General features: G+C 45.0%; 1 protein-coding gene across 1 annotated transcript in view; it reads right to left on the bottom strand.

The window, feature by feature from the left end:
* PID1 (phosphotyrosine interaction domain containing 1) overlaps positions 1 to 25,713 on the bottom strand; it is a 226,337-nt gene extending 200,624 nt beyond the window's left edge. The window contains exon 1 of the mRNA XM_082690852.1: positions 25,344 to 25,713. Coding sequence (XP_082546978.1) covers positions 25,344 to 25,373 — 30 coding nt within the window. The 5' untranslated portion in view covers positions 25,374 to 25,713. The remainder of the gene's footprint in view (positions 1 to 25,343) is intronic.
* Between the last annotated feature and the right edge of the window lie 1,168 nt (positions 25,714 to 26,881).

The raw sequence follows: 26,881 nt of genomic DNA, 5'->3' as shown, positions 1-26,881 counted from the left end.
AATGAGTGTAACCTCATTTAACCACCAGATCCGTGAGACTTGGGATCTTGGTGTGAGGCAGAGAAACTAGGGATCCTTGTCAAGCATTCATCACAATCCAAAAAAACCCTCTACTCAGTAGTCTTTTTCCACTCAAACTTTTTTCTTCCCAATCAAACTTCTAAACACTGGTTTTTTTTTTTTCAAATACAAAACCAAATATCCCTGATTCTTATCGTCACCCAAACAATTGCAACCAGCTGTGCAAACTGGCACTGGAATCAAACCTGTCTGGAGGGCGTCCCCTCAAAGCTACCAAGCGTGATCATTTTCATCAACAAATATCCGTGACCCTCTTTCCCAAAATTCTGACTCTGCAGACCACCCTCACACACACAAAAAAAAGATTCAATCCTTCAAAATCCTTTCTTCATTTTTAACTCAGTCAAAATTATGCAACCTCTCCCCAAAAAACTGATTATCTTTTCTCCCATCAATCTGTATTTCGTTGCCCAAATAATGCCGTTACTACAGATACGGAATATCTTTTTCCAGCCCTGTAATCTCCACACATCGTCTAATCAGCAAAAGTCATTCTCCACTCTTCTCAAAGTAAAACTACATCCTCTTTCCTTCTCCACTTCCTCCTCAGAACCTCATTTCCCAGACTCTGATCTCTAAATTCCCACCAGAAGCCTCCTACAAAATCCTCCCCAATCCGTGTTTTGCTTCTGGCAATGTCAGGTCTGACATCTGTCACGGTATTAGCCACTTTGGTGCGTACAGAGGTAGGGAAACCATCCTGGAGAACTTCAAAATTGCATGACCAGGAGCTTCAGGTACTAAAGACGGAATGTTACCTGTTTTTCAATTGTCTAAGGTCAAAATCCCCGATAGTCGTGTAACAAATTCCATCTCTGCCAGGAGACATAGTTTTCTTTACACTTAAAAGAGCTGTCCAAACTAATTATGGCATTTGCTTCTCCTCCTTGACAACACTCTCAAAAACCCACCTGTGGTTTGAAACTCTTCTGCATGACTAAGTCTTTCGCACTGCTTTTCCTCTGCATTCAGTATGGAACACACGACTTCATAAAGCTTCTCCCCTGGACACACGCCTCTCTATCCCAAGCAGGGCCATGATGGAAATGAGGCTTCTTGTAACACTCCCAGCTTCCTGGTAAATGGCACAGGTGTCTGTATACACTCACGAACAAGGGAGAAAGGACATTTGTTTTGCTTTGCCTAAATTCTCTCTCAAACCTTCTCTCAAACAGTAATAATCCTGAAGGTATGGAAGTGTAATTCATTTTAACCAGCTATTTTTGTGGATCCTACAGATCGTCAGACAAATTCTTAACAATTCCCGAGAGCGCAAAACTGCGGTGATTCCTACCAGGAAAAATCAGCACTGGAGGCCAGGGAGAGGACAATACCACTCCTTTAATTAGCTGACTGTTAAGTAATACTTGAACCTATTTTCCAGTTTACAAAAAACCTTTTTCTTTTCCTAGACTATGTAAACTCTAGTATTAGACTCACTTTACTGAATGAAGAAACTGAGGCTCAGAAGTTTGTGTGACTTGCCTAAGGTCGTAGTGAAACCACCTAGTGGGGCTGAAACTTCCATGAAACTCACACGAAAACATCCTGATTCCCAGGCTCTTCGCCTTCCTCTTCACACCAGGCTCACCTGGGCTCAGGGAATATTTAAGTTCTTCTTATCATGCATCCCTTAGCATTTTGGTTCCAGTTTCTCTGGTTGTTGGTTTTCTTTGGTGTTTCATTTGGTGTGTTTTGCTGACAGTACTGTGACAGGGACTTCATCAGGTAGGTGACCCTGGACAAATAAGGGATTTATTCTCTTTTTTGAGGAATGCCATCAAAATTTGCATAGGACAGGCTAATTGGAGTTTAGAGAGCTGGAAGACCTCACCCAAGGCAATTCCAAATATAATCCTTTACATTCAAGTGACAAAGAAGCATCTGTCTGACTCCCATTAGCCAGAGCACCAATAGCCCATACAGCCCACAGGGAGGAAGTTATCCTCTGTACTCCAGAGCCTCCAGACCATGAAATAACATGACCAGGGGAACTAGGCAAGCCAATACAATCTTCATTCATGTCGCATCTAAAAAATAAGTCCTTTAGACATTGCGGAGGGTATGTGATATGGTGAGTGGTGTGAAGTGTATAAACCTGGTGATTCACAGACCTGTGCCCCTGGGGCTAATAATACATTATATGTTTACAAAACTTTTTTTTTTTTTAAATAAGTCCTTTAAAGGAAACAACTGGACATCGTACATGATGTCTACAGGGTCCATTTTCAAGTTCCTGGGTCCTACTGCACGGAAACACACACACATAATTGAAGAGTTCAGCTCTGCTGCTTACATACCAGTCTAACAATAAACAAGCTGAGAGTCAGTTCCTCTATTTATGTTGTGCTGTGGGCACCCACACCCATTTATTATCTGTGGGTCCCAACACACCACAAACCTTAGTGGCAATAAATAGTTCCAAAGGAAGAACCATCCGCTGAACAAGTAAAAACAGGAGTGGATTCCAAAAAGTACAAAGTTTTGCTACACAAAACTCACCAGGCAGAAGGAGCCCTTTTAAAACCTGCTCCGAATCCTTCAACTGAAGCAAAATGGTTTTGGCAACTGGAAATCGTTAAAATTGCCTATTTTCTGATTATCGCAAGTGCTTACCTCTGCACATCCGGTCTCCAGCTGGGTCTGTCAGAACAAGAAATCTCCTAAGGAAAGCCAGCTCTCACCACCTTTTCAGACCAATTTAGCAATTTGCAAAATGGAGAAGGTTTGCCATGGCAGAGGAGAAAGGAGGGTGTCCTCAGCACGTGAAGTCCCCCAAACCAGAGACATGAACACACCAACTCAAGGACAGAAACAGAATCCCACTCAGAATAAGAAAACGTCTACCCTGGGAAAACAGAAGGGAAAAGAAGAAGGAGGAGAAAAAAGGCCAGAGAATTTCTGCAGTCCATGTGTATGTTCATGACAAGCAGAATACAGAGCTCCGCAGAGGAGCAACAATTCAAGGTGAGGATTCTTAGAGAACACGGTGTATCCTGTAGGATTAGCTTCAGTGGTGAATGAAGGAAACAGCAAAATAGCAGCGCTTTAAAGAAGACAGATGTTTATTTCTCTCACACATCAATGAAGTCTGGGGCAGGCAGCCGGAAGCTAGTCTGGGATCTCCCAAGCATCGAGGTCCCAGCTGCCTGGCCTCCTGTACCCCGTCCTTAGCACAGGGCTCCCCCAAGATGATGGTCTCCACCTTCAACCATCACATTCACATTCCCACCAGAAAAGAGCAAGAAGGGGCCGAGAAGCCCTCCCTTTCAGACTCCTGCTGACATCCCTCCGGCTACCACGAACTTGTCACGTGGCCGTATTTAGCTGCAAGGGAACCTGAAAATGGTCAAATAGGCACTCCTGACTGACATTTGCAACGGTGCAAAGATCAGTAGTCCACAGCTCAAGAGACTTCAAGGCCCTGCAGCCACGGGTCCGTCAAACAAATATTTTCAGACTGCCTCCTCTGGCCAGGCCCTGGGCTCTGCACTGGGCGCGTGCTGAGGAACAGAACAGAACAGCCCCTGCCCTCAGGCTCCAGACAGTTCAGTGACCACCATCTCCCAAACCAGGAGAAATGGCCTTTGCAAGCACGTCTGTGTAATGTGTTTTTGTTGAGCATTTAATTTATTTTAGCATTTATTTAATGCTGAAATAATCTCAGGTTTACCCAAACATAGCAAAAATAGTTCTCCCCTTTACCAGATCGATCAGCCATCAACACAGGACAACGTTCCCTTTACCATATATTCTCACTCTCAGTCATTCTCTCTCTCCCACCTTCCCTTCTCCTTTCCCCTTCCTCCCCACTCCCGTCTCTCTCCTTCTCTCCTCCTCCCTCCTCCCTCCTCCGTCTCCCTCCCCCTCCCCACTGACCCCTCATTCCCGCCTCCTCGCCTTCTCACTCCTCCCCTCCCTCTCCCTCCCCCTTTCTCCTCTCTCCTTCCCTCACATGCATTTGAGACAAAGACACAGGTGTCACCCCCCACACACACACCTAAAATGTTCGGTTATATATTTCTCAAGAACAAGGACACCCTCCTGCATAACTGTCGCAAGAGCATGTCACCAGCCGTGTCAATGAAGTCCTTGACAGCTATTATTTTCCTGGCCCAGAATCCACTTCAAGATCACGCACTACATTTAGCTGTCCTGTCTGGAACAGTGTCTTGGCCTTTCTTTGTCTTTCGTGGCATTGATATTTTTTAAGAGCACGAGCCAGTTATTTGGTAGAATACATGCTCCCAAAACAGCAATACCATTCAGGTATTACTCCTGGTACTGTCTGGGAGACTTCTGATAATGGTATGCCCAATTTGGGTGAAACTAACTTTGATTATTTGTTTAAGGTGATGTGCACTTCATTCTTCACTGAAAAGTCCCTTTTTTTAATTGATAATTTGTGAAGACATCCTTTGAAATTATATGAACATCCCTCCACCGGTTCTAGTGTTCACTAAGGATCCTTGCCAGGACCAATTCCTATGATCGTTGCAAAATGGTGAGTTTCTAGTTCCATCATTCTTGTCTTCTTCATCAGTTGGCATTATGTCATAAAGAAGAGCTTTCCTTCCTCACCTGTTTGTTTACATCAGTTTCTATCAGTATAACCTCCTGGATTTTTACTTTATTCAATGGGCTACAATGCACAACAGCTATCATTTATTTTGAGGGTCAGTGTGTACCCTATTTGGTCAGTGGAAATCAAGCTGGCTTCTGTTTCCTTTTGAAATAATTTTCTTTGGAGAATTTCCTCATTTTAGAGCACAACAGATAATGTATTTAGCAATCCTGGAGGTCTCCAGGTTTCTTAAAGATGCTCAACTAGAGAAAACTTCATCTTACATAAGCAAAAGCAACCTAAACATGTCTCCCATCTAAAACGCAACCATTACCAAGAAACAGCTGCAACCCTAAACAAAACAGATTCTACATTTTATATTTTAATTAATTATTGTTTTTATGAATAGCTCTGGGTGTTGACATCTCTCGCATTACCGAACTTAAATATAACAGATAATACCCCTACAGTAAGCAGGCAATAACAGTAAGCAGCTACAAGATAAATACAAGATAAGATATTTTGACTTAAATGTCAAGGAGATCCAGGATATCTTCTAAAGAACGTATACAGACTCAGAGAATTGTGTGCTTTCCCATTAAAAGTTGGCTGTAAAGACAAACACAGTGTCTCTCTCTCTCTCTCTCTCTCTCTCCCCTTCCCTCCACCCTCCCACCTCCCCTGCACCTTAATGCCAAAGTCAAACTCCACTCAGCATCCTCACTGATCTATAATGACGCATATACCACCCTACCTCTCTGTCCTTTCCTTCCAAAGAAATTAAGAGATGGCAAATACATTTTAAAAACACCATGAATTCACCGAACACTACAGAAATAAATATATTCATTGGGCTTGCATTGTGCTCCTAGCTTTATACCCCAAATATTATGCCAGGTGCAAAGGACATACAAGGAGGAATAAAGACCCGATCCCCAACCCTTAGGGCTCAGAGGCTTTGAGGACACATGGAAGTCCACAAGTAATTCTAATAAAGAGAAAAACTAGAATAAGCTAAGCAGGATCATTGCATCTTAAGAACTGTGGACACTTTTAAAAAAATAAAGGTCTGATTCACTGCACTTGGAGTTAAGTCATAAGGGGAGAAGAAGGGTAATTTCATCTGCTGTGGGAGAAGTATGGTCCTCTCGGCAGAGCATCCAAGTGATGATATTTCAAACTAAGGAAACATTAACAAATGTATCAAACATAAAAACACACAAAATGTGGGAAATGGTCCAGGAGGCACTAAAAGATGTAGAGAGATGAAGATGGTACATGACTTTGAACCCAAGCATCAAAGCAACTCTTGAGCATCTGATAAGGACAGATCTTTACAAATACTGGCCACGGAAGGGAGGAAAGGAAATCTGCCTAATCACCAACATTTTCATTCATTTGGCCTCATTCCATACAATCTTCTCACATCCAATGTGCAAAAGACAGCAGAAAGAGGAGAAGAAAGAACAAGCAGTATCAACTAAATAACATTTTCCCAAATAAATTAGCCAAATAGCATCTGTCCAAACAAACATAAAAATTCTAAACTTCTGAACACTTAGAAGAGACCTTTTTTTTTTAAATCACAGAGAAAGTCCCCCTTTCTCAGTAATCCTGGCACTTTTCAACACATGCCATTGCACAACATGATCTTATTGAAAGATGGGCTGGAAGACCATCTGAGACTGTGTGGAACCAGCGTCAAAGGACGGTTCATGTCCGAGGACCATGTCAATTAGAACATCTGCTCTCAGGGCGCCTGGGTGGCTCAGTCGGTTAAGTGTCTGCCTTCAGCTCCGGTCAGGAGCTCAGGGTCCTGAGAGAGAGCCCCACGGTGGGCTCCCTGCTCAGCGGGGAGTCTGCTTCTCCCTCTCCTTCTGCCTCTCCCACCACCGCTCGAGCTCTCAGTCAAATAAATAAATAAAATATGTAAAAAATATATCTGTTCTCCAGACCAATATATGGCCACACATAGTCCTCATCCCTGAGACGACAGCATCCCCCTGGGGAGAACCTGAAGGGAAGCTTTCGTGTTCGGAACAAAATGGGACGGATTACAAAGGCTCTTCTCTTTTGCCCTCCTCAGTCTTGTGATGGAAGGCTCCTCCATTAACAACAATCTACTTTCTACTTAACTGACTGAAACCTCGAACACAGGAACCACTTCTGTAGACCCACTTTATAATCCAGTTTGGCTCCTCACCTAAAAATAAAAGACCCATAACATTTGCTGAAAGTAAAGCCTGCAAGACAGCGACAGGAGGGGAAGCTGACCCACATCTAGTACTTGAAAATATGCATAAAGTCCAAAAGTCACTATGAATCAATAATTATTTAAATAAATATTTCTTTCAATAAAGCACACAAGGTTTGAAAAGTACTTGATATATTTGCAAGGTATGTATTTTTGGCCTCTAGGAAATGCACATAGGGTTCACAGATGTCTTTTTTTTTTTAAGATTTTATTTAATGATTTGAGAGCAAGAGAAAGAAAGCACAAGCAGGAGGGAGGAGAAGAGGCAGAGGGGGAAGCAGACTCCCCACTGAGCAGGGAAGCCCACATGGGGCTCAATCCCAGGACCCGGAGGTCATGACCCGAGCCAAAGGCAGACAGACACTTAACCAACTGAGCCACCCAGGCGCCCCAGAGGTCACAGATGTCTTAGAAAAAATTCCATGACCCTCTCAAGTTCCGAGATGTATAGGTCAAGAAGTATTAATCCATAATAAGAGCAATTTTATCTGAATCTACTGCATTGTCAGTAGACTACCCCAAACCCCAAGATGTGAGTTGTAACAGAGCCATGACTTTGCCTTCTGCTCTGGCCAACTTGAATCTAGCTTTAAATTTCTGAAGCAGACTTCTTCTCCTATTTATAATGTGAAGTTTAAAAAAACATGCTAACACTTATGAAATTGTTATGCTACATAAAAATTCCCCTGAGTCTGAGATGCCCATAAGAAATGCAAGAGACGAAAAATAATTTGCTCTATCACGCATTTTCTTATTTACCAGCAGGCATTAATAGCTTCAAATCAAAGTTAAATTTCCTATTTAGAGGGGCCAATGATTGAAATAAAAAAGATAAACAGCGTCGGTTTCTTAACATAACGAAAGCAGGCATCTGCTAAGCTCCAAGAAAGACTTTTTAAGTGCATTTTACAAGCAATCAACAGTCTATCAATTTCTTCCAGGACTTGGATCAAAATGAATCCATTTGTCTTCTTCATCTACAACCCAAGAAATGAGTTCTGATGACCATCTAAGGCACAGATTATGTACTCTGAGCCAAAAGCCAAATCAAAAAGAGAAGTGAGAAGAAAGAATTTTTTTTTTTAAACAATCCCCCAAAACAATGACTTTGATGTCAAACTTGTTTTTGTCCAATTTAGCTGTGACTTCCAGTCCACCAAAGAGCCTGGTGCCACTGAAAAGGAAGACGGGAGAAAGGAGAGGTGGCCATCACCCCCTGGGAGAGCTACTAAAAAATGTCTGAAACATACAGCAGTGAGCAAGAGAGCTCAGAGAAATGCAGGAGTGGAAAGAGCTTCACTCCCATTAGTTGCAAGGAAAGCAGGAGGAGAAAAGCAAGAAAAGGAGGTAGTCCACACAAAATGGAGAAAACACAGATATGGCTCCAAATCACAGAGCAAGACTACCTTATGAGTAGAGATCCCTGCAAATTAGGTTTTATTTCCAAAAGACTCCCTCCAAGTTTTTGCTGAATGCTTGCCCTGCTCCAAGGGACCCTGCCAGCACACGTCCCCTCCTGTTCAGAGCGCGCACAGCCTCTGTCCAACAAGGGCATTAAATTACGTTATGAAGAAAAACGCCAGTTCTCTGGGCCAAGGAGTAAAAAGATCAGCATTGAGTCTGTGCTATTTACGATGAACACAACAGAGAGAAGGAAACACCAATTAGTACGTTTTTTTATACTCCTTATTCTTCCTTCTCTAGACCACCTTACTTCCAGAAAACCACCAAGCTGTATCATTCAAACAGTCTGTCAACATCCTAAAACAGATATTGGCTGTATTCTATACGTGAACATTTCGGTATAATTTCAATTTCCCCAAGAGGATTCCCACAGGGGGAATACTAATTTGAATTTTCTTTGGTTGTACAACGCTCTCCCAAATTTGCACTTTTGCAAAGCCATTCATTTTCTACAAAGCATCAAGCCCTTAGAGAAAAGACAAGGGGGTGGGGTGGGGAAGGGGGGGGCAGGGGGGGCGCCCGAGCTAACTGATGCCAGATGAACTTTCCTGGATTCAGAGAGCTTTGTTTTGAAGATTTCCGCCTGGTATTAAATCAAAGTGGCAAAGCAGGTCTTGAAGACTAGTGAACTACATTCTCTACCCAGAAGGTCAGGACTGCCAGAGTTGGATGTATTTAACTTTCTGGGCTGAAGAGCCCACACTGTCCTAGAGTGAACTTAAGGAGCCATTCACATTTTCAACCAACAGCTACAGATGTTTCTCGAGCACTGAGACTCAGAGAGCCTGAGGCTGGAACTCTTTGGCTATTTTGGCCAAAACAGCCATTTGCACTGCCCACCACCATTTCTACCCCAGACTCAGAGACCAGAGGGATTCATCTGATACTGTGGACCAAAATTACTTGATTTGTTTTGGACGTCGTAAAAGCATCATTACTTAAAATCATAGGCCGCTTTTTCAGTACAGAGATTTGGCAGAAAGGTGAGAGTGATATCCAAGTTATAAAAAAAAAACCTTAAGATTTATAGCAGATGCCGAGCTATAGCCTTATAAACAACAAGGACAAAAGTCATCCTCCAGCAGTGGGCCAGAACATGGAAGCTGTGGGCCAGGACTATAAGATAAGGGGGATTCTTCTTGTTCAGTGGCACTTACTCAAGTAAGTCTAGGTGCGAGACAAATTCTAGGCAGAGAAAGGTCTGTACCTTTTCTCCACTTCCCAGTGGAGCAAGCACACTTTTGATGAGGAAAGGGTACCCTTAAGGAAGGAGAGGTGTGTGTGCGTGACCTTCTGGTTGGGATCTCGGAGACCCTTCAAGCATGGCAGTCTCGCTTTTCTCCACATGCCAGCTCTGCTCCACACAGAACACTGGCGGACACAGAATTTGAAGGCTGGCCATCAGTGGGTTCAAGGAAAATTCTTCCTGTGTATCAGTCTGAGTCTGCAATCAGAGTTGGCAGAAGTTGCAAGCAGTAAACACCAACTCCAGCTCACTGGAGAAGAAACAAATTCATTATCAGAGTGATACCAGATTGAAAGGCGATCCAGAAGGACCAAGCTCAGGAAGGATAGGGATCAAGAAGCTGCTGGGGGTCTACACAGCAGGACTACAGATCTCGGTGGGCAGAATAATTGGTTTGGGCGATTTCCAGCCTTTTTGCCACCCTGCTCGGGATCCCAGTTTTGGGAGAAAGTGTCTGATTAACGTAGATACCAGGAGCACACACGGATGCCACAGCTAGAGGAGGGCACACTGACAGCCCCCCTCCTTGAAATAAATGGAGTCCCCCACACACAGGAGAGGGACCAAAAGTGAGATCAGGGTGCTGTGACCAGAAGATGGGAAATGAAGTTGGGCACGAAAAACCCACGGATGTCCACTTGTACTGCTACATAAACAGTCTTAGCATTCCTACTTAATTGTTTATTTTTTTCAACTTCCACAGACATCTTTGTCAAAAACTACAATTAATATTATCACCCAAGAGTTTGTGCTATGACATGCCATATAAAGAACCACATGGTAATTTCTAGGATTTTCAATTTAGGAAAACATTTGGGGCTCCAGTTGGCTTGATGGAGATTCTACTATTAGATAATGAGAGCTAAGTAATTCATCAAGTTTCCCTTCTTCCTTAGGCCACTGGGAAGCTCAGAGCTGGAGGTTTCAGGTTCAGTTATAGTCTTATCCTAGGTTTTTAGGTACAACCAAATCCTTCATTATATGACCAGTATTTGACCATGAGACTAAGCTAGTCTCATTTTAATATGTCAGTGGCATTTCTATCTTTTACTGAAAAATACTTCAAAAGCATTTGAATTTCTTTACGAACCAAAAACCAATCTTTACAGAACTATATAAGGATCTAATACATAACTGTATTTTCTGAGCTTTCAGATTGACCAAAAGCTTTATGTTCGGCAGCGAGCATTCTCTCTTTCCTTTTCTGCTACGGCTGAGTCAATTCTGTGCAGCAGAAACTGTTTCAGATGAATTTTTGGTTTTGAAAGTGCTGTAGGCAGGCACCCAGGTGGCTCAGTCAGTTAGGTGTCTGACTCTTGATTTCATCTCCAGTCATGATCCCAGAGTCCTGAGATCAACCCCTGCAATGAGCCTCAGTGTGGAGTCAGCTTAAGATTCTCTCTCTCCCTCTCCCTGTGCTCTTCCACTATTCATACTCTCTTACTATCACTCTCTCTTTAAAAAACAAATAAGTAAAAATAAAAGGTGCTGTAGGAAAACAGGTTTAGATTAACTTAGATTAGTTAAGAAGGAAAGATAAATAATAACCCAACTCTGAGTCTGATTATAGTGTCAATAATTTGCAAAGTAGTTATCAATACGGTCATAAACTTTTATTGGAAGGGGGTCCAACAGAGGAGCAATAGGTTTCCAACCTAACTAGATGGTCTAACTCAGAGGCACCAGGACGTACGCAATGTTCGCGCCTTCAGGAACCAAACACAGGTTGAGAGTGAGAGGTCTAATTCATTGGTTTCTAGCTTAAGCTACTTTCTGTTTAACTCCATGTACTTGTAATGCTGAAAATAATCAGATCCCATAATTTTGCAGGAATGGGCAGAGCTAAGGAGACCAACAGCATATCTGGGAAGGTACGTACAGTAAGCTTCAGATCTTCTCCCAAGAGGATCAGAAAGCATCTACAGAATGCTTTTATTGGTTTTGGGGGGTTGTTTTCTTTCTTATTTTTTGTTTTGTTTGGTTTGGTTTGGTTTAGTTTGGTTTGTTTCATGTGTGTTTTTTTGTTGGAAACAGATTCTTAAATATGAAGGTGTTGTCACCATTGAAGATGTCTTTCAGTTTAGGTTTCCTGAAATAACATTTGAGCATTTCCTCATTGGCTGAAAATCTGTGAGGAAAATGCCGAAAGCCATTAAATTAAAAACTACTCTCCATCCTCTGAATCTCCCCCCCTTTTGGAGACAATCTGTGCGAATGTTTGGCAGTCAAAATGCCCCCAAATGAGCCAATATTATAACAATGAGAAATTTCTACTTGCCTGGCATGGGCTATGCAGGAAACAGTAGTGTGGATTCAGTGAAAAGTCAGAAGAGCCTCCCACTTCTGCCTGGAAACCCTCCCCTGCTCAAGATTAGCACACGGCAAGTGCACCACAAGGCCGCTTATGGTTCCCATGCTTCTACGTGCCCTGCAGAGACGGAGTGATGACAAGGCTTTGCTCCAATCACACAGACTCCGGCCCACAGCTCCCTAGGAGGGGAGAAGAGCTGGCCCCAGCACCTGAAGGTGGGCTCCCAGAGCTGTGCCTACAGAGGAAAGAATAATGCTAAGCCAATAAACACAGTCACACAATCTTCTATTGCCTTGGCTTTGAAAGTCAGAAGACCAAGAATCCCGTCCCGATTCCAAGGACACCATGAACTTTGGATTTAGTTTTCCCACCAGCCAAAGGAAGGAGCTCAACTGGACCAGGAGTCTCCACCCAAGGGCCCCAGGCCCATCAGCTTCTGGGACTTAGTGACACCTGCTCTGTAAGGCCTGGGACAAGTGGGAAGCCACTTCCGATCCACATGGATCAGCGTCGGCTGAGGGTCACTGGGTCAGAACCCACGGTGGCTTGACGCTCCCATTTTCTAAGAGAACCAGAAAGTCCAGATTTCCTTATAAACTCCTCTAATTTTTCAATCCTGGAAACTAATTTGTCAAGTTTTTATAGACACTGGAGGTGCCAAAGGAAATATTTGTGTAAGCTAGAGCCAAGCCTCAGGCCCAGTTTGTCAACTTAAACAAGTTCAAGTTCTGAAGCCCTCTGGACTGCAGGACTGTTCTTCACAAAGGGCTGGCTTCTCCTCTCCCTCACGTGGAAATTCACGGGGCACTGGCATCTCAAAGGCTGCAAGAATTCCTGCAGTAAACCAGACTCACTTCGTTTCACCCACTGCGTCCCAGTCCTACTTAAAGAAAGAATCCTCAGTAGCAAGACTCATATGAGTAGCTTGCTCTGTGGAACACAGTTTGAGAAACGTCAAAATTCTATTATCCATCTAGCCCTAAGATGCTGCGCAGCTATTCCTAATTCATCCTTTGGAACTGGAAGGAATGAGGTTTACTGACTTGCTGTAACTGCCAGTTACCATGCTAAGTTCTTTGTAGTCTCTACCTCAATGAGTAGTCAAGAGCTAAATGTTATTACCCCCATTTTAAAGTCGAAAAAAATGCAGATCAGAGACCCTGAAGTAACTTCTAGTGAGTGAGGCAGCCAAGATTTATATCCATGAACCTGATTAAAAACCCCACAGTCTCTCCCCTCTTCAACAGCCAATATGGGTCAAAGGGAGCCAGATTCGTAGCCTAAAGAAATATCCTCTATTCACTTCCACATTCTCTATTTCCACTTCTGCCAAGCTGCCCATCCTTTGGCTTTGGAACTCCTTTTTTTTTTTTTCCTCTCAAAGTTTTCTAGCTTTTCATCTGAAAAAAACCTTATTTTTCCAAAACAGCCAGAAAATCCACCAAAGCATTCAGCACCGCTGAGCACGGGTGAACCTCTGACCCCTTTGCTCAAAAGAATAATGTTTCCATAGGCCAACAGCTACACGGAACGGGTGACCGCTACCTTTTGGGGAGCACCATACGTTCCGTACCAGGGTTGGTCTAGGTGCCTACGTGACTTCCTCCACCTTCCACTTCTTCCTCTGTTTTATGTACACATTCCTCACCCCCCACGCCCATCTCCCCAATGTCTCCTCTCCCTGGCTTTTCTGCCTACCTGCTGTATTATCCTGCCCATCTCACGTATTTCATTTCTTTCCTTCACTCCCAAAGTGAAACAGTGAGGAACAGGAGTCTAACATTTTACCTACCATTTTTAGGGGTGACCATAAAGCTTGTTTTGCCAGGGGACTCTGGTTTATGCCTGCTATTCCAGTGAATTACTAATAGTGTCCCCATCACCTCAGCAGGACCTCAGCTGGACAATATACCACATGGTCCCCTTAGATACTTAGTGAACAAAGTCTTACATTCTTTGCCCTTCAAAAGAGATTGAGTCAAGTGCCTCCTTGAGGAGAAAAAAAAAAATGTTTTTAAAACTAGATTAACGTTATTTTTGTGACTGCTTCTCGACAGCATTCTGCTAAGGTTCAATGGCCGTTGGTAAAGTCGCTTTGTGCTAGCTAAAGCTTTGAGTTACTATACTCATGGGAAAAAGAACTATTTCATAATTAATCCAGGCCCTACACCTCTGCTAGGCACGTCACATTCACAAACTGGAATCCAGACCCATTCGTGGCTTTTCATGATATATACTCTGTTTTCCACTGCAGGAGGTGAATATCAAGAAGATGGTCCAGCCAGCCATGGGGTCACAACCCTGGAAAGTCACCCACTCAACAGCACAATCTCCGGAGTCCACTGGCAACTAGGGTTGACCTAGGCCTCAGAGGACTAAGCCATCTGGACAGGTTGGAAAGAAGTCAGAAACAAGCCCCCAGGAGCAAGAACAGGGAAGGGGGCAAAATGACAGAAGGAACAACGAGGCACCAACTGGAACCGTCTACCCTTTGGGTGGGATTTCTTCTTTCTGCTCAACTACTAGTTTCCCTTAGGACCTTCAAGCAAATTGCCGTTGATGAAACATGTCATTTCAAGGACTAAATAAAGGAATGCTTTAAAAGGAGTGAATGGAACTCTAAGAAAAAAAATAGATAGTTATTTATATGCTAGGTTAGGATTTTAATTTCCAGTTAAAAGAACATGAAAGCTACTAAGAATTCACAGAAGTGAGGGTAGGAACCATGTTAATCCCCCAACACCTAACACAGTGCCTGACATACAATGACTCCTTCACATCTCCTTTTTTAAACAGTTATCTAGAAATATATCCAAAACGTAATATACTACGCAATTTCCAAGTTTTGACATCTAGATAAGCCCATCAAACCATCACTATAATCAAGATGTTGAGCCTATCCATCACTCCCAAACACGTACTCAAGCCCTTTTCAAATTTTTTCCTCCCATCCGATCCTCAGATCCACTAATCTGCCTTCCAGTAAGAGCCCCAGTTCATCCACATCCTTGCTGGTGTGTGGTGTGGTTGAAGTCTCTTTAATTTGAGCTATTCTGGAGTTAGGTAGTGATATCTCACTGTGGTTATAATTTGCATTTTCTCCCTGATTCATGATGTTTAACAGCCTTGTGCTTATTTCCTGTCCACACAACTTTTTTGTTCAAATTGTTTGTTGTTTGTTTGTTTGTTTTCCAATTGGGTTGTTCAGCTTCTTATTATGAGAGTCCTCTCGATATCCCGGATACAAGTCCTTTCTTACAGATATAGGATTTGCAAGTGTTTTCTCCCAGTCTATGTCTTACCTATTCATTCTCTTGTCAAAATAGCTTAAAGAGCAGGTTTTCATTTTGATAAAATCCCATTTAGTCACATTTTCCTTTTATTGATCACATTTTTGTGATCCTTCTAAGAAATCTGGGCCTGATCCAGAGTAACTTTGGGGCGTGATGGCCCTGGTCACTGTCTTGATGTTAGGAATGTTTATACGAATGTACAAAAAGCTACGAAGATTTTCTACTATCTTTGTCTGGAAGTTCCACGGTTTTAAGGTTTTGCATTTAGGCCTGTGATGAATTGTGAGTGAGTTTTTATATGCCAGATATATGAAGGAAGGATTACAGTTTGGAGTTGGTTATCTTGCATGGGGATATCCCATTATTCCAGCATCATTTGCTGAAAAGACTATACTTTCTCCAGCAAACTGTGTTCTTTGCACCTTTGCCAGAATTGCACACACTTCTGATCAGAAAGAATTCTCACAGAAGGCCTTCTTTAACAGCTGCTAAAACATAAAAGATGCATACTCCTAGATGTAGCAATCCCAGTGCTACCACTCCCATCTAAAGAAATAGAAACACAAGTACGTAAGGACATGCCCGGGGAGTTATAACAGTATTACCTACAGGCAGGAGAACAACAATAGAACACAGACTTGCCCCAGATACGCTCTGATAGAGGAACTCCTGAATAAATTGTGGTCCCACTCTATCGCAAATTCTATAGAGGGACTAAAAGGAATAAGTTGGAGCTAAGTTAGAGTAGTCCCCCCCTTAATGAGGAATATGTTCCAACCCCCAGTGGATGTCTGAAACCATTAGCAAACTCTATGCATGTTCTGTTTTTACCTATACATACATACCTGTGATAAACTTTAATTTAGTTAGACACAATAAGAGATTAACAGTAACTGATAATAAAATACAAAAGTTATAATAATATACCATCACAAAAGTTCAGTGAATGTGGTCTCTCTCTGTCTCTCAAAATATCATATTATACTCATCTTTCTGCTTGTAATAAGGTAAAGGATGTAGGTGTTGTCATGTAAATGATCTGTCAGAAGAAGGGTCATATGTTTTTGGATGGTAGTTGACCGCAAGTAATTGAAACCATGGAAAGCAGAATCATGGAAAGGGGATCACTGTACTGACCAGAAGAGATACCTAAGAAACACTTTGTAAAGTGAAAAAGCAAATGCATAGCAATACATATACAATATGATTTTATTATCGAAATATATGAGAAAGACCTAAATGTGCATCTCTATATCTGTATATGTTTGCACAGACCTGGACAAAACTGTGGAAAATCACGATCATGAGTTTCCTATATGAGTTTCCTTCACAAGTAGAATTGGGAACTGAGAAAGGGACAAGCTTCTGAACATACTTCCCAGCTGATGGATTTGTTACCTTGTCACCCTAAGCAGCTATTATTTCATCATTTCTCAGTCGAATCAAGTATAAAATAGTAGTCATGACACAAAGCAGATATGCCATTCCATTTCACATCCTTACTACCATTTGGGGTGGGGAGTTCCCATTGTTTTTGTTTTTGTTTTTGTTTTTGTTTTTTTGCGTGGTTGGTTCAAGTAGGGAGAAATATACTGGTGCATGGAGAATACTCAAAAGAAAATTCTAAAGTAAGTGTTATAGACTGAACTATGTCTCTCCCAAAATTCATATGCTAAAATCCTAAACCCCAATACCTCAGAATGTACCTTACTTAGAAACAGGCTCATCGCAGATGTCATTAGCTAAGGTGGGATAGGACGAGAGGAGGTTGGGCCCCTGATCCAAGATGGCGGAGGTTGGACCCCTGATCCAAGATGGCGGGTGTCCCTCTAAAAAGACTCACCCAGGGAGAGCTCCGTCTGCAGACTGGCAATGCTGCCACAAGCCAAGGGACAGCTAAGATTTCTAGAAAACCACCGGGAGCGAGGAGGAAGGCATGGAACAGATTCTCCCTCATGGCCTCCAAAGAAACCAACCCTGCCTCTTGGCTTGATTTCAGACCTGTGGCCTCCAGATCTGTGAGACAACAAGTTTCTGTTGCCGACGACGCCCAGCCTGTGGTGCTCTGTGATGGCAGTGCTAGGAAGCGAAGGCCGGAAGCTACAGAGATTTTAGGCCCGACAAAAACCAGCCTCCCAACAGCACCAGGGCCCCATGGTTCCAGGGGAATATCCACAGGACACTCAGAAAGGAAATGGTGGGCTCTACAATTCCCCATGGAGGGGGGCCTGTACCCCAGGACATCCCACACACCTGGGAAAAAGCCAGGGGTTCCTGACAGAAAGGCATGAAAGCATGCAGTGGGAAGATAGGGTGATGCCATCTGTGGGTTTATCCTCAGACCCACAACTACGAAGAAGCTGTGAGGAAAGGATCCTTCACAAAGGGATCGTAATGGAGCTGTTCTCACAGAAGAATGACAATCAAGGAGCCACTTGCTCCTGGCAGATCTGCTCTCCCAGCCCTCCCCATCCCCACAGGCCATATTCACTCCTTCCTGAGGAAGACAATGAAAGGTGAGATGGCCTTTTAAAAGGACACAGGCTCTTCCCTAGAAGAGGTGGAAGACCCCAGGGCTGCCTTGCATAGATTCAGGCTCCTTGCTCCCCCCACACCTCCCCTGCTGTGGGGAGAAGAGCAGTTGGCCCAGGAAAGCAAGTGTGACGACTATGACATTCACTTTTTGTCTCCAAAGTGAGTTCCACAATAGAAAGAGGTTCTTCATTAAGATAATTTATACCGTTACCAAGTAAAAAACAAAAACAAACCAAAATATCCAACCAGATGCAAATAATCAACCAGACCATCATCTGGGGCTGCCATGAATAGAATCTCAAGTCAACCCACCGTCATCCCTGTTGGGGAGAGGCGGTCACTGGCGGGTCTGCTACCCAGAGACCCTGCCCAGACTCTGACAAGCGGGACTGTTTTGAGGATAAAACCCCAGCCTTCCCTCAGTCTCCGCCTGCCTGGAAAAGTATCGCTGAGATCCGCCTTAAAGCAAACTATCTTTCACATCCCATAATTTTAATGACCAAAGTTAACTACCTCTTGAAGCACATTTACTATATTTTCCAGAGGCACTCCCTTTAGCAACACAAAACCCGTTTGCCGCCCTTCCTAGGACGTTGACCAGAAGCAGATGAGGGAGAAAGAAGCAGTAATTTAGTTGTTTTATAATGTCTGTTTTCATTTTCTCTGAATCTACTGTAAATAAATTCACACATTCAGTACAAAAAGAGCACACTATAGAGACATGTTCATTTTGTCCCAGTTTATGAAAGTCAGGCATACCTAGGCTTCCAGAAACACAGAGAACGTGATCAAAAGCAATATGGTTTCATGAGCGCATTAGTTTTCTGTGGCTGCTGTGACAAATTACCACACACGGGGCGGCTTAAAAGAATAGAAATGTATTCTCTCAGAGTTCTGGAGGCTGGAAGTCCCAAATCAAGATGCGGGCAGGGCCACTCTCCCCGCAAAGGCTCAAGGAAGACCCCTCCCTTGATTCTTTCTTCTGGCTTCTGGTGGCTGCCAGCAACCCCTGGCATTCCTTGGCTTGTGGAGAAGCCTAACTTCATTCTCTGACTCTGTCTTCACAAGGCTTTCCTTCCTGTGCCTCCTCTGTGCCTTCAAATCGCTCCTTAGAAGGACACCCATAGGGGCACCTGTGGGTGGCTCAGTGGGTTAAGCCTCTGACTTCGGCTCAGGTCATGATCTCAGGGTCCTGGGATCGAGCCCCACATTGGGCTCTCTGCTCAGCAGGGAGCCTGCCTCCCCCCCTCTCTCTGCCTGCCTCTCTGCCTACTTGTGATCTCTGTCAAATAAATAAAATCTTTAAAAAAAAAATAAAAATAAAAAAAAGAAGGACACCCGTCACAGGATTTAGAACTCCCCTAGTCCAGAGTGACTCAACTCGATGACCTCCGCACAGACCCTATTTTCAAACAAGGCAAACGTTCCCAGGTAGCAGGGTTAGGACTTCAGCATATATCTGGGGAGTAAGGGAACATGTTGACCCAACTCAACCCAAACAATGAGTAAGACATGGAGACCAGGGTTTGAGTCTGAACCTGGGTCCCTCAGTAACTGTGTCAGTTAGGAAGTTAGGAAGGCCAAGGGGGCAAGTAAGGAAAGACCTGACGAGAGCTTCAACAAGCAGAAGGAGGTAGTGTTCTCGCTGCTGGAATCTCCCTTATCAAGGCAAGACCTCAGTGGCAGCCACTGATGGAAAAGGAAGAAGCTCCTGGCAATCAGGCGTGGGAGAGAAGACCTCAGCAAGATGAGGACCCCAAGGGACACCAGCATGAGGGGAACGAGCTCCCTGAGGCTTTGGAAGCATTGAAATAGGCCAAAGGCACAAAGCCAGTCTGTGTCTGGTTCCTGACGCTGTCCTTTTCCAGTTCGTGGCCTGAGGGCTTGGACCTGGGTAATATGGGGATGCTGTATCACTGGTTGGCAGCTAAACTGGGATCAAAACTGCTTTTTAAGTTAACATAAGATGATAGTGACTAATTCCGCTAGACTCCAAGGAGGTCTTTAGACAACGACCTCAACTATGTCTTCGTGCTGTACTTACACAAAGTCTCCGTTGAGATTTGGGCCCAGTGGGAGGGGCGGGGCGGAGGGGGGGGAGAGGTTTGCTGACTGAAACACACTGCAGTGTTAAGAGCATTTCTGTACTACTTTTGTTTGCTGACCACTAAGGACTCCCGGCACTGTTGCTACTCGCTATTTGTGGCATCGAACAGCCCCGTGGAACAGAGCCTGATTCCCCAGTCTGTCCCGGATGGACTCTTCCAGGACCCAGTAGTCAGGATTAATGTAAACAGTAAGGATGGGAATCCCTGCAAAGGGAGGTGGGAGGGCAGAGCCAATCTGGAACATCAAACAAAATGCAAATGTTGCCTAACATCCCAAGATAACCCAGTACAGTCAACATTAAACAGCCCAATTAGGCAATGGATAACCAGGGGGCAGAGTTGTTTCCAAGGCTGGCATTTTGCAAGTCTCTTGGTGGAGATTTCACTGACAAACTGAGAGAAAGATTCAATGATGTAAGATAGCATTCTGCTTCTGAAAGACTTCAAAGTCGTGATCACTCCGAGTGTTTTATAAACGCTAAAGTCCAAGGCTTTGTACTTACTCATCCAAGAGGAATGAAAAGAATGGTAAAAGCTAGAATCGATTTGGTGAGAAACCTTTGCCTCACTAAGAGTACCTACCACTAATTTCCAAGCAATTGCTCCTGAACTCCCCAACCTCCTTCCTCCCTTCCCCCCAATTTTGGTTCAAATGTGAAAGGACTGCAGACAAGATCAGGCTTGATTACCAGCCTTCAAGGTCTCCCGTTTCGATAAATGTCACGTGCTCCAGATGAAGAGACTCCACCGTCAATGGCAACGGGGAATTTCAGCTAAAGTACGACACAGCAGCTTACTTCCCCCAGAGGTGCAAGCCACCCAAAGAGGGTAGCCCTCGTCGGCACAGGCAACCATCCGCTTTCACAAGAAAGACGACAGGCGCCTCTCTGAGCCCCTGGGACCACCCCTGCTATAATTCTAGTTCTTAGGAACCAGAGCGCCAGCATGTGTACAGCATCGTCTTCTCCTTTTGCACTACAGACAAGGGGCTAAGAAGTAAGCTCTGAAGACAGACCACCTGGTTCTGATTCCAGCTCCGCTCATTTCTAGCTCTCCAACCCTGACCAAATCATTTAATGTCTTTGGCTTTCAGGCTTTTTGTTTTGTTTTGTTTTGTTTTCACTATGAAATGGTGATAAAAATGGCCATGAAAGATAAATGAGCAAGATAATTCAAATAAAACCCCTTAGCACAGTGCCACACACACACACACAGCCAGTGCTCCGTAAAAATGGGCTGCTGTCATGACCTTCCTTAATCTGTGTTCCTTTTGCCAATTTGGTCAGCCTGGAAAAGTGTCCTACTTGCCAAAGTCTTCCCTCTGCCTGGCGGGCCTAGTCTAATGGTCTCCGGCTGACATTCTAAAGGGTTCTTCCATCACTTCTCAGGGGTAAATTGCAAGGGGCATAATCATAGGAAAATAAGTCAAAAACGATCCGCAAGCCACGTCAGGGTGAAATCTACCAGCTAAGCATGGCAGAGAAAGGGCAAGGTGATCCTGGCAGATGAAGTACTCTCACCTAAAATCTCCCAAGTTTTCTCTCCAGTCAAACTTCAGTTTTGTTGACTTGAACCTTTTTGCCAGCCCAGAGCTTCACCAGAAACCAAAGAAAGCAGGATCTGGTTTTCTGGTCTGGGTTCAGGTCATGAGCTCAGGCCCTGCAATGGGCTCTGTACTCAGCAGAGTCTGCTAGAGATTCTCTCCCTCTGCCTCTCCTGCTCATTCTCACTCTCTCCCACCCTCTCCCTCAAATAAATAATAAATATTTTTTAAAAAAAACCTCCTAAGAAAACAGTTACACATTGACTCCACAATTACAATTTTCTAGAACTCGCTTCTCATCCACCTTCCTACTATCACGTTCCACGCCATCCTTGTAAGAACTACACCGCAGGCAAGGATCTGTGGGCCTCCTTTGTCTCAGATTCAGCCTCCATTCATTTTTCGTTTGCTCTCCTCCTTTCCTGGCCTGCAGAAAAATGCATCTGGGAGCTCACTGAAGACATGCTCTGGGGAGATACACGTTGCTATAGCTAACGTCTCCTCACTCCTGTATGGATGAGTCTGCCATTTCTAATGGATTCTCCTCTGCCCGAGAATTAAGACAATTAGGAAACCCATGCAATTTTTAAAATACCCAGGCCAGAAGTAATCTCACCCCTATGTTAAAAAACAAAAACAACAACAACAACAAAAAATACAGTGCATAGCCCTTTTCTACTGAAAAGTCCCTTTTAGTTTTCTGAGAAGAGCCTGTTTCAAATCTGCTTCTTGAAAAATTTATAACTCTCCTGAGTCCCTCCAAGAAAAAAGAAAAAAAAAAAGTCTACTGTGTAGTACAGAAGGTGAAAAGGGAAGAACTCATATTTATTCATTTTTAAAAGTTGGGGTGGTAATTTAAATCTTCACATCCCTTTTGATCCTATTATATTTTTAATGGCAGAAGCTCCCAAACAGGGCTCGAGTGGGACGCAACAGAAGTTTTAACATTCAGGGGAGCAGATGAACTTGCCGCAGGGTGTGTGACTGAATGAGAAATGATCCAGCTCAGCCCTGCTCGAGGGCAACAGGTCCCTTCGCCCGTGCTGGATTTGGGTCAAGCAGCTATATCTCAAATCGGGAAACATCAGCATCATTTTGTTTGGCAAACAAGTGAGTATTGATAGCGATACTCAAACCCGATCAAAGATGTCATTTCCTGAGCAAAAAAGGCTGGTTGCCAACCCCAAATTAGCTAGAGAGTGACTGTCTGACCTGAGCAAGTTTCTGCCACGCTCCCAGGGCCACAGAACCTTTGAAGGGGCATCATCTAGCAGGAACTCATGAAATCGATTAAGAAAAGATGTCACTCTTTTCTTCCCTCGCCTCTTTTGTTTCCAGGTATTTGTCCAATAAATTGGCTCCTGAGTCCGTAGTCCTATTAGGAAGCTCTGGGAATGCTTCCTTGAAGGATTTGCTGCACTCCAGCTCATCTAAATTGAAGTCTTACATTAAAAATTAATGAAGAAAAAAATTAATGAGGTTGTAGGAGAAGGTTAGGATTTGTGTGGGAAGGGTGGGGCTGTAACTTCATTCATGAGGGAAGTTATCATTTCTTTCCCCCTTTGAACACAATTTTCATCACCATCTCCTGGGCCACAAAATCAGGGCAAGATAAAGCATCCCATGGACCAAGGATTGGGAAACCAACGTTCCTATATGGTGATGCCCTGAGGGCAAAAAGGGGAAGAAAAAAATCCCAGACAGCAAACAGAGACTGTGACAAACATAACCACAAGGAATGTAAATAAAATATTATTACACACAGCTCACTCACCACCTCACCCTCAACAACTCCCTCCCCCAGAAACAAGAAGTAAAACCATACAAATTGTGTGTTTTGAAAGAAGAGTCAAGCTGCTCTTTGGAAAGAAGCCGTGACTATGAAGATTTTTTTTCATTTGGCTCCCTTCTATAATTGCAAGGCTTGAGCCGAACCTTTAAAAGAGAACCGGCTTGTGGACTAACTTAAATGGGGGGGGGGGGGGGTAGGGAGCATGAAATTGAGCCTTGTGTTGGGAGGAACCTTCCAACAGGGATTTGATCTTGTCAGTGATAAGACATGTTTACTTGAGCTTTCAAAAGCCCAAAGCCCGGCTCTTTCAACATGACACTTCAAAATGAAAGAAAGGCATTGCAAGCGCAAACTGTAATAAACCAGACTCGTGCGCAACGCACATGTGTACATTTCACAGGAGAGCCAGGAGGACATTTCTAGTAAAGGAACGATTGCCATGCGGAACGCAAGCCAAAGCTCTCGCCTGCCAAGGGTCACGTGCTCTGCAGCACACAGAAGTCCTTAAATGAAACAGGCCGGGAGAAATAACTCCAAGAGACAAAATCCACAAACTTTGCAGAGGCACAGAGCCCCAGGCCAGAAAAGCCACCTCCAGGAACTCTGGTCTCATCTCTCTAAGGACTTCTGTGAGCTAACCTCCTCATTTGATGCGGGAACCCTCCACCCTGCTCAGTCACCCCTTCCTTTAGAATAGAAGCCATGCCCTGAGCAGAAGGAGGGATTCAAATGCACAACTGGTAACTGGTGTCACTACCAAAATACATTAACTTACCTTTGGCCAGTCATTCAGAGCTTGATGTGATGTTCTCTTACTAGGACCAGGAGGTCAGAGGTTGGTCACCCACCACCTTGTCCCCAAGGCTAGAAGTCCCTATTCTTGTTAGACTAGTCTGTTTGAGACCCTGGGGGGACTGGCCTGGTCTCTCAGGTTCTGTTAATATGAACCCACTCCCTCCAAATCCACAGGCCCAGGGAGGCTAGAAATGGGATTGGGGAGGGGGGTGTCTGTTTCTGCTAAATGCAATGCCTTCTGCAGGTAAATCCTCAGGATGAGAACTCCCAGGCAAAGGTTCACCTCTCCCAACATCTAAGGGACAGTCAGCATTCTCCATTGGGAGCTTTCCATTTTCACTGAGAAACCTCCCAAGCCAGCCAGGGCTCCTGGCCTCCACTGTTCTAAGTCTTCAGATCCACTCAGCTTCCAATGGTACTATATTTTACCACTTAAACATTTCTTCAAAGTTTACTATGAAACAATGTGGTTCTGAGCCTGCCAAAAGTTTCACTGCAGGATTCAGGGGATTTTATCCAGCAGAGTAGCTGCCCTCTCTCTTGAGAATGTTTGGGAGCAAAAGACAGTCATCAAACCTTGCAGTCTGGGCAATTCCAGGGTCCCAAGCATCACTGAAGGAGCTCCTTCCCATAAACATCCCTCTTTCTCATTTTGACCCCCTTCCCCACACCCCAGCTTCAGAATCCAAATTAAAGGCAGTCTGTCATTTCAGTAGACAGCACTGAAAAACTTTTGATGGCATGACCCAGAGCCTAAGTATTATTCCTGGCTGAACTTAACTTTTGATTTTCAAAATATGTAGGGGAGCTGAAGTTCAGGGAATATGAAAGGAGAGCATCAACAAATAGGAAAAAAATAAGTAAAGTAAAGTAAAATAAAAGGCATATCATGACCAAGCCAAAGCAAGTTTGATATTTTCAAATCATACTGGCAAATGGATGCTTTCACAAATCATTTCCTCTGTCTTTCCTGGGGACAAAAAAAAAAAAAAAAGAAGAAGAAAAAAAAAAATCTGGATGCGAAAAACCCTAACCCCAAACCAGTAAATCGTGTCAGTGGAATGCGATCGAGAATTGCTGGTCAGGAAGTGCAACCTTACATCTAGCAACACGCACACAAACACCCCACGCCAGAAGTTGTAACGCCCGAAGCGGCGCATTTGTCCATTCATCAGCCCTTCGCCCCCGTCGGGTGCCCGGCGCTGGGGTAAGCTGACAGCATCATGTTCCTACCCACGCGTCTCACACGACCGCTCTGGGTAAATCCCCGACAAGTGGGCAGAGGCGCCCCCTGGGCTCCTCCGGCCGGGGCACCTCTTCCTCCAGGCTGGCCCCCGGCTGTGCGTGGGCCCCTTACCTGCAGGCGCTCGGTGGCCGGCTGCCACATCTTCCAGCCCGGGGTTTGGCAGAGGAGACGTTGGCCAGACTCTGGATCGCGCCAGGGGGTAGAGGGGGCGAGGGGCTCCGGTGCCGCTTTACATCTGGGGTCGGCGTCCACAGGAGGTGCGACCCCGAGCCGGCCGCCGCCGCGGGGTGGGAGCTGGGGGCGCGAGCGGAGGAGGCGGCGCCGCGCTCAGCTGCCGGCAACTTGTGGGCACGGCCGCGCGCCGGCTGTCCTGGCGCAGCAGCGAGAGGACTGCGCAGCTCCGCCCGGGCCCGCGAGCGCACGGCGGCGGCGGCGGCGGCGACCGCTCCCTCCTCCTCCCCCGCCGCCGCCGCCGCCGCCCGGACCTGCGCGCTCTGAGCATGCCCGGGGCTGGCGCCCCCCCCGAAACCCGAGAGCCGGCACCCCAAGCTCCCACCCGATAGCCAGCACCCCCAAGCCCCTAGATCCCGGCACCAGAGAGGGGAGGCCAGAGCCGCGGCCCTAACCCCCAACCCCACCCCGCGGGAGCCCTGGACCGGATGGGGTCCGGGAGAGGGGACAGACTGGCTGGGGAAGGCAGAGCCTGGAAGGGGGCGGAGGGGGGGGGGTGTCTCTGGTTGAACAGCGGGGAACTCTGAATTGCCTGTGACCTGCCAGGCGCAGACTTTCCATTCATTCTTCCAGGCCGAGTTAACTGAGCAGCTATTATGTTCCAGCCCAAAGCTGAGTTCTGAGGCGCAGAATACAAGACCAGAGAATGTTCCCCCCTCCTCATAAACTTTCATTCCAGTTGGGACGCCAGTCAATGACCCAGAAGATAGGTGAAAGGGTACTGGGTCAGGTGACAACAAATATTAGGAAGAAAACAAAGCAGGCCTGATGAGGGAAGAAGGGGAGAGAAGAGCTTCTTTAGATTGCGACCCTGGGAATGTCTGGAGTAAGACCCAAAAATGGACACGGTGAGGGATGACATGCTGGGCAGAGGACATGTTCATGGGTGAGGAGGGTAGCACAAGGCCGCCACAAGGTCTTCCTCTCTCCTGAGATCTGCCAGGGACTGCAGGAGGCTGGAAGAACCCAAAGCTAGGGGCCTCTGTGAGCTCCCAGGCCTGGAGGCTCACAAGCTAGTGTTTCCATCATGAAATAACTACTTTCCTACTTTCTGGCCATCCTCTTGACAACTAGGCCAATTAAGTATTAACGTATTCCCATTGTATGGATTAGATAACTGAGGCTTGCAGGGTTTGGGTCACTGTCCAGGCGATACAACCAGTGAGTGGAGTATGCACACTCAGATGACTTCTAGGCAGGAGTTCTTGACTTGTACCTCTAACTCCTCTGACCATGAAATACCTGGAAGGTAGAGCAGCCATCTGGGCCTGGGGACACCAGGAACTTGTCAGGATGGAGAAGCTAAGCTGAGCCTAGAGGGCTGCAGGAGTGTGGGCAGAGAGCATGGTGGGAAATGCTGAGGGACAGGAGGAACAGAGAGAGAGAGAGGAAGAGGAACACAGTATATATGGGGGCAC

This window comes from Mustela nivalis (genome assembly GCF_964662115.1).
Source record: "Mustela nivalis genome assembly, chromosome: 11".
In the NCBI taxonomy this organism is placed as follows: domain Eukaryota; kingdom Metazoa; phylum Chordata; class Mammalia; order Carnivora; family Mustelidae; genus Mustela; species Mustela nivalis.
Note: the sequence above shows the minus strand (reverse complement) of the source record. Positions and strands in the feature narration are given on the sequence as shown.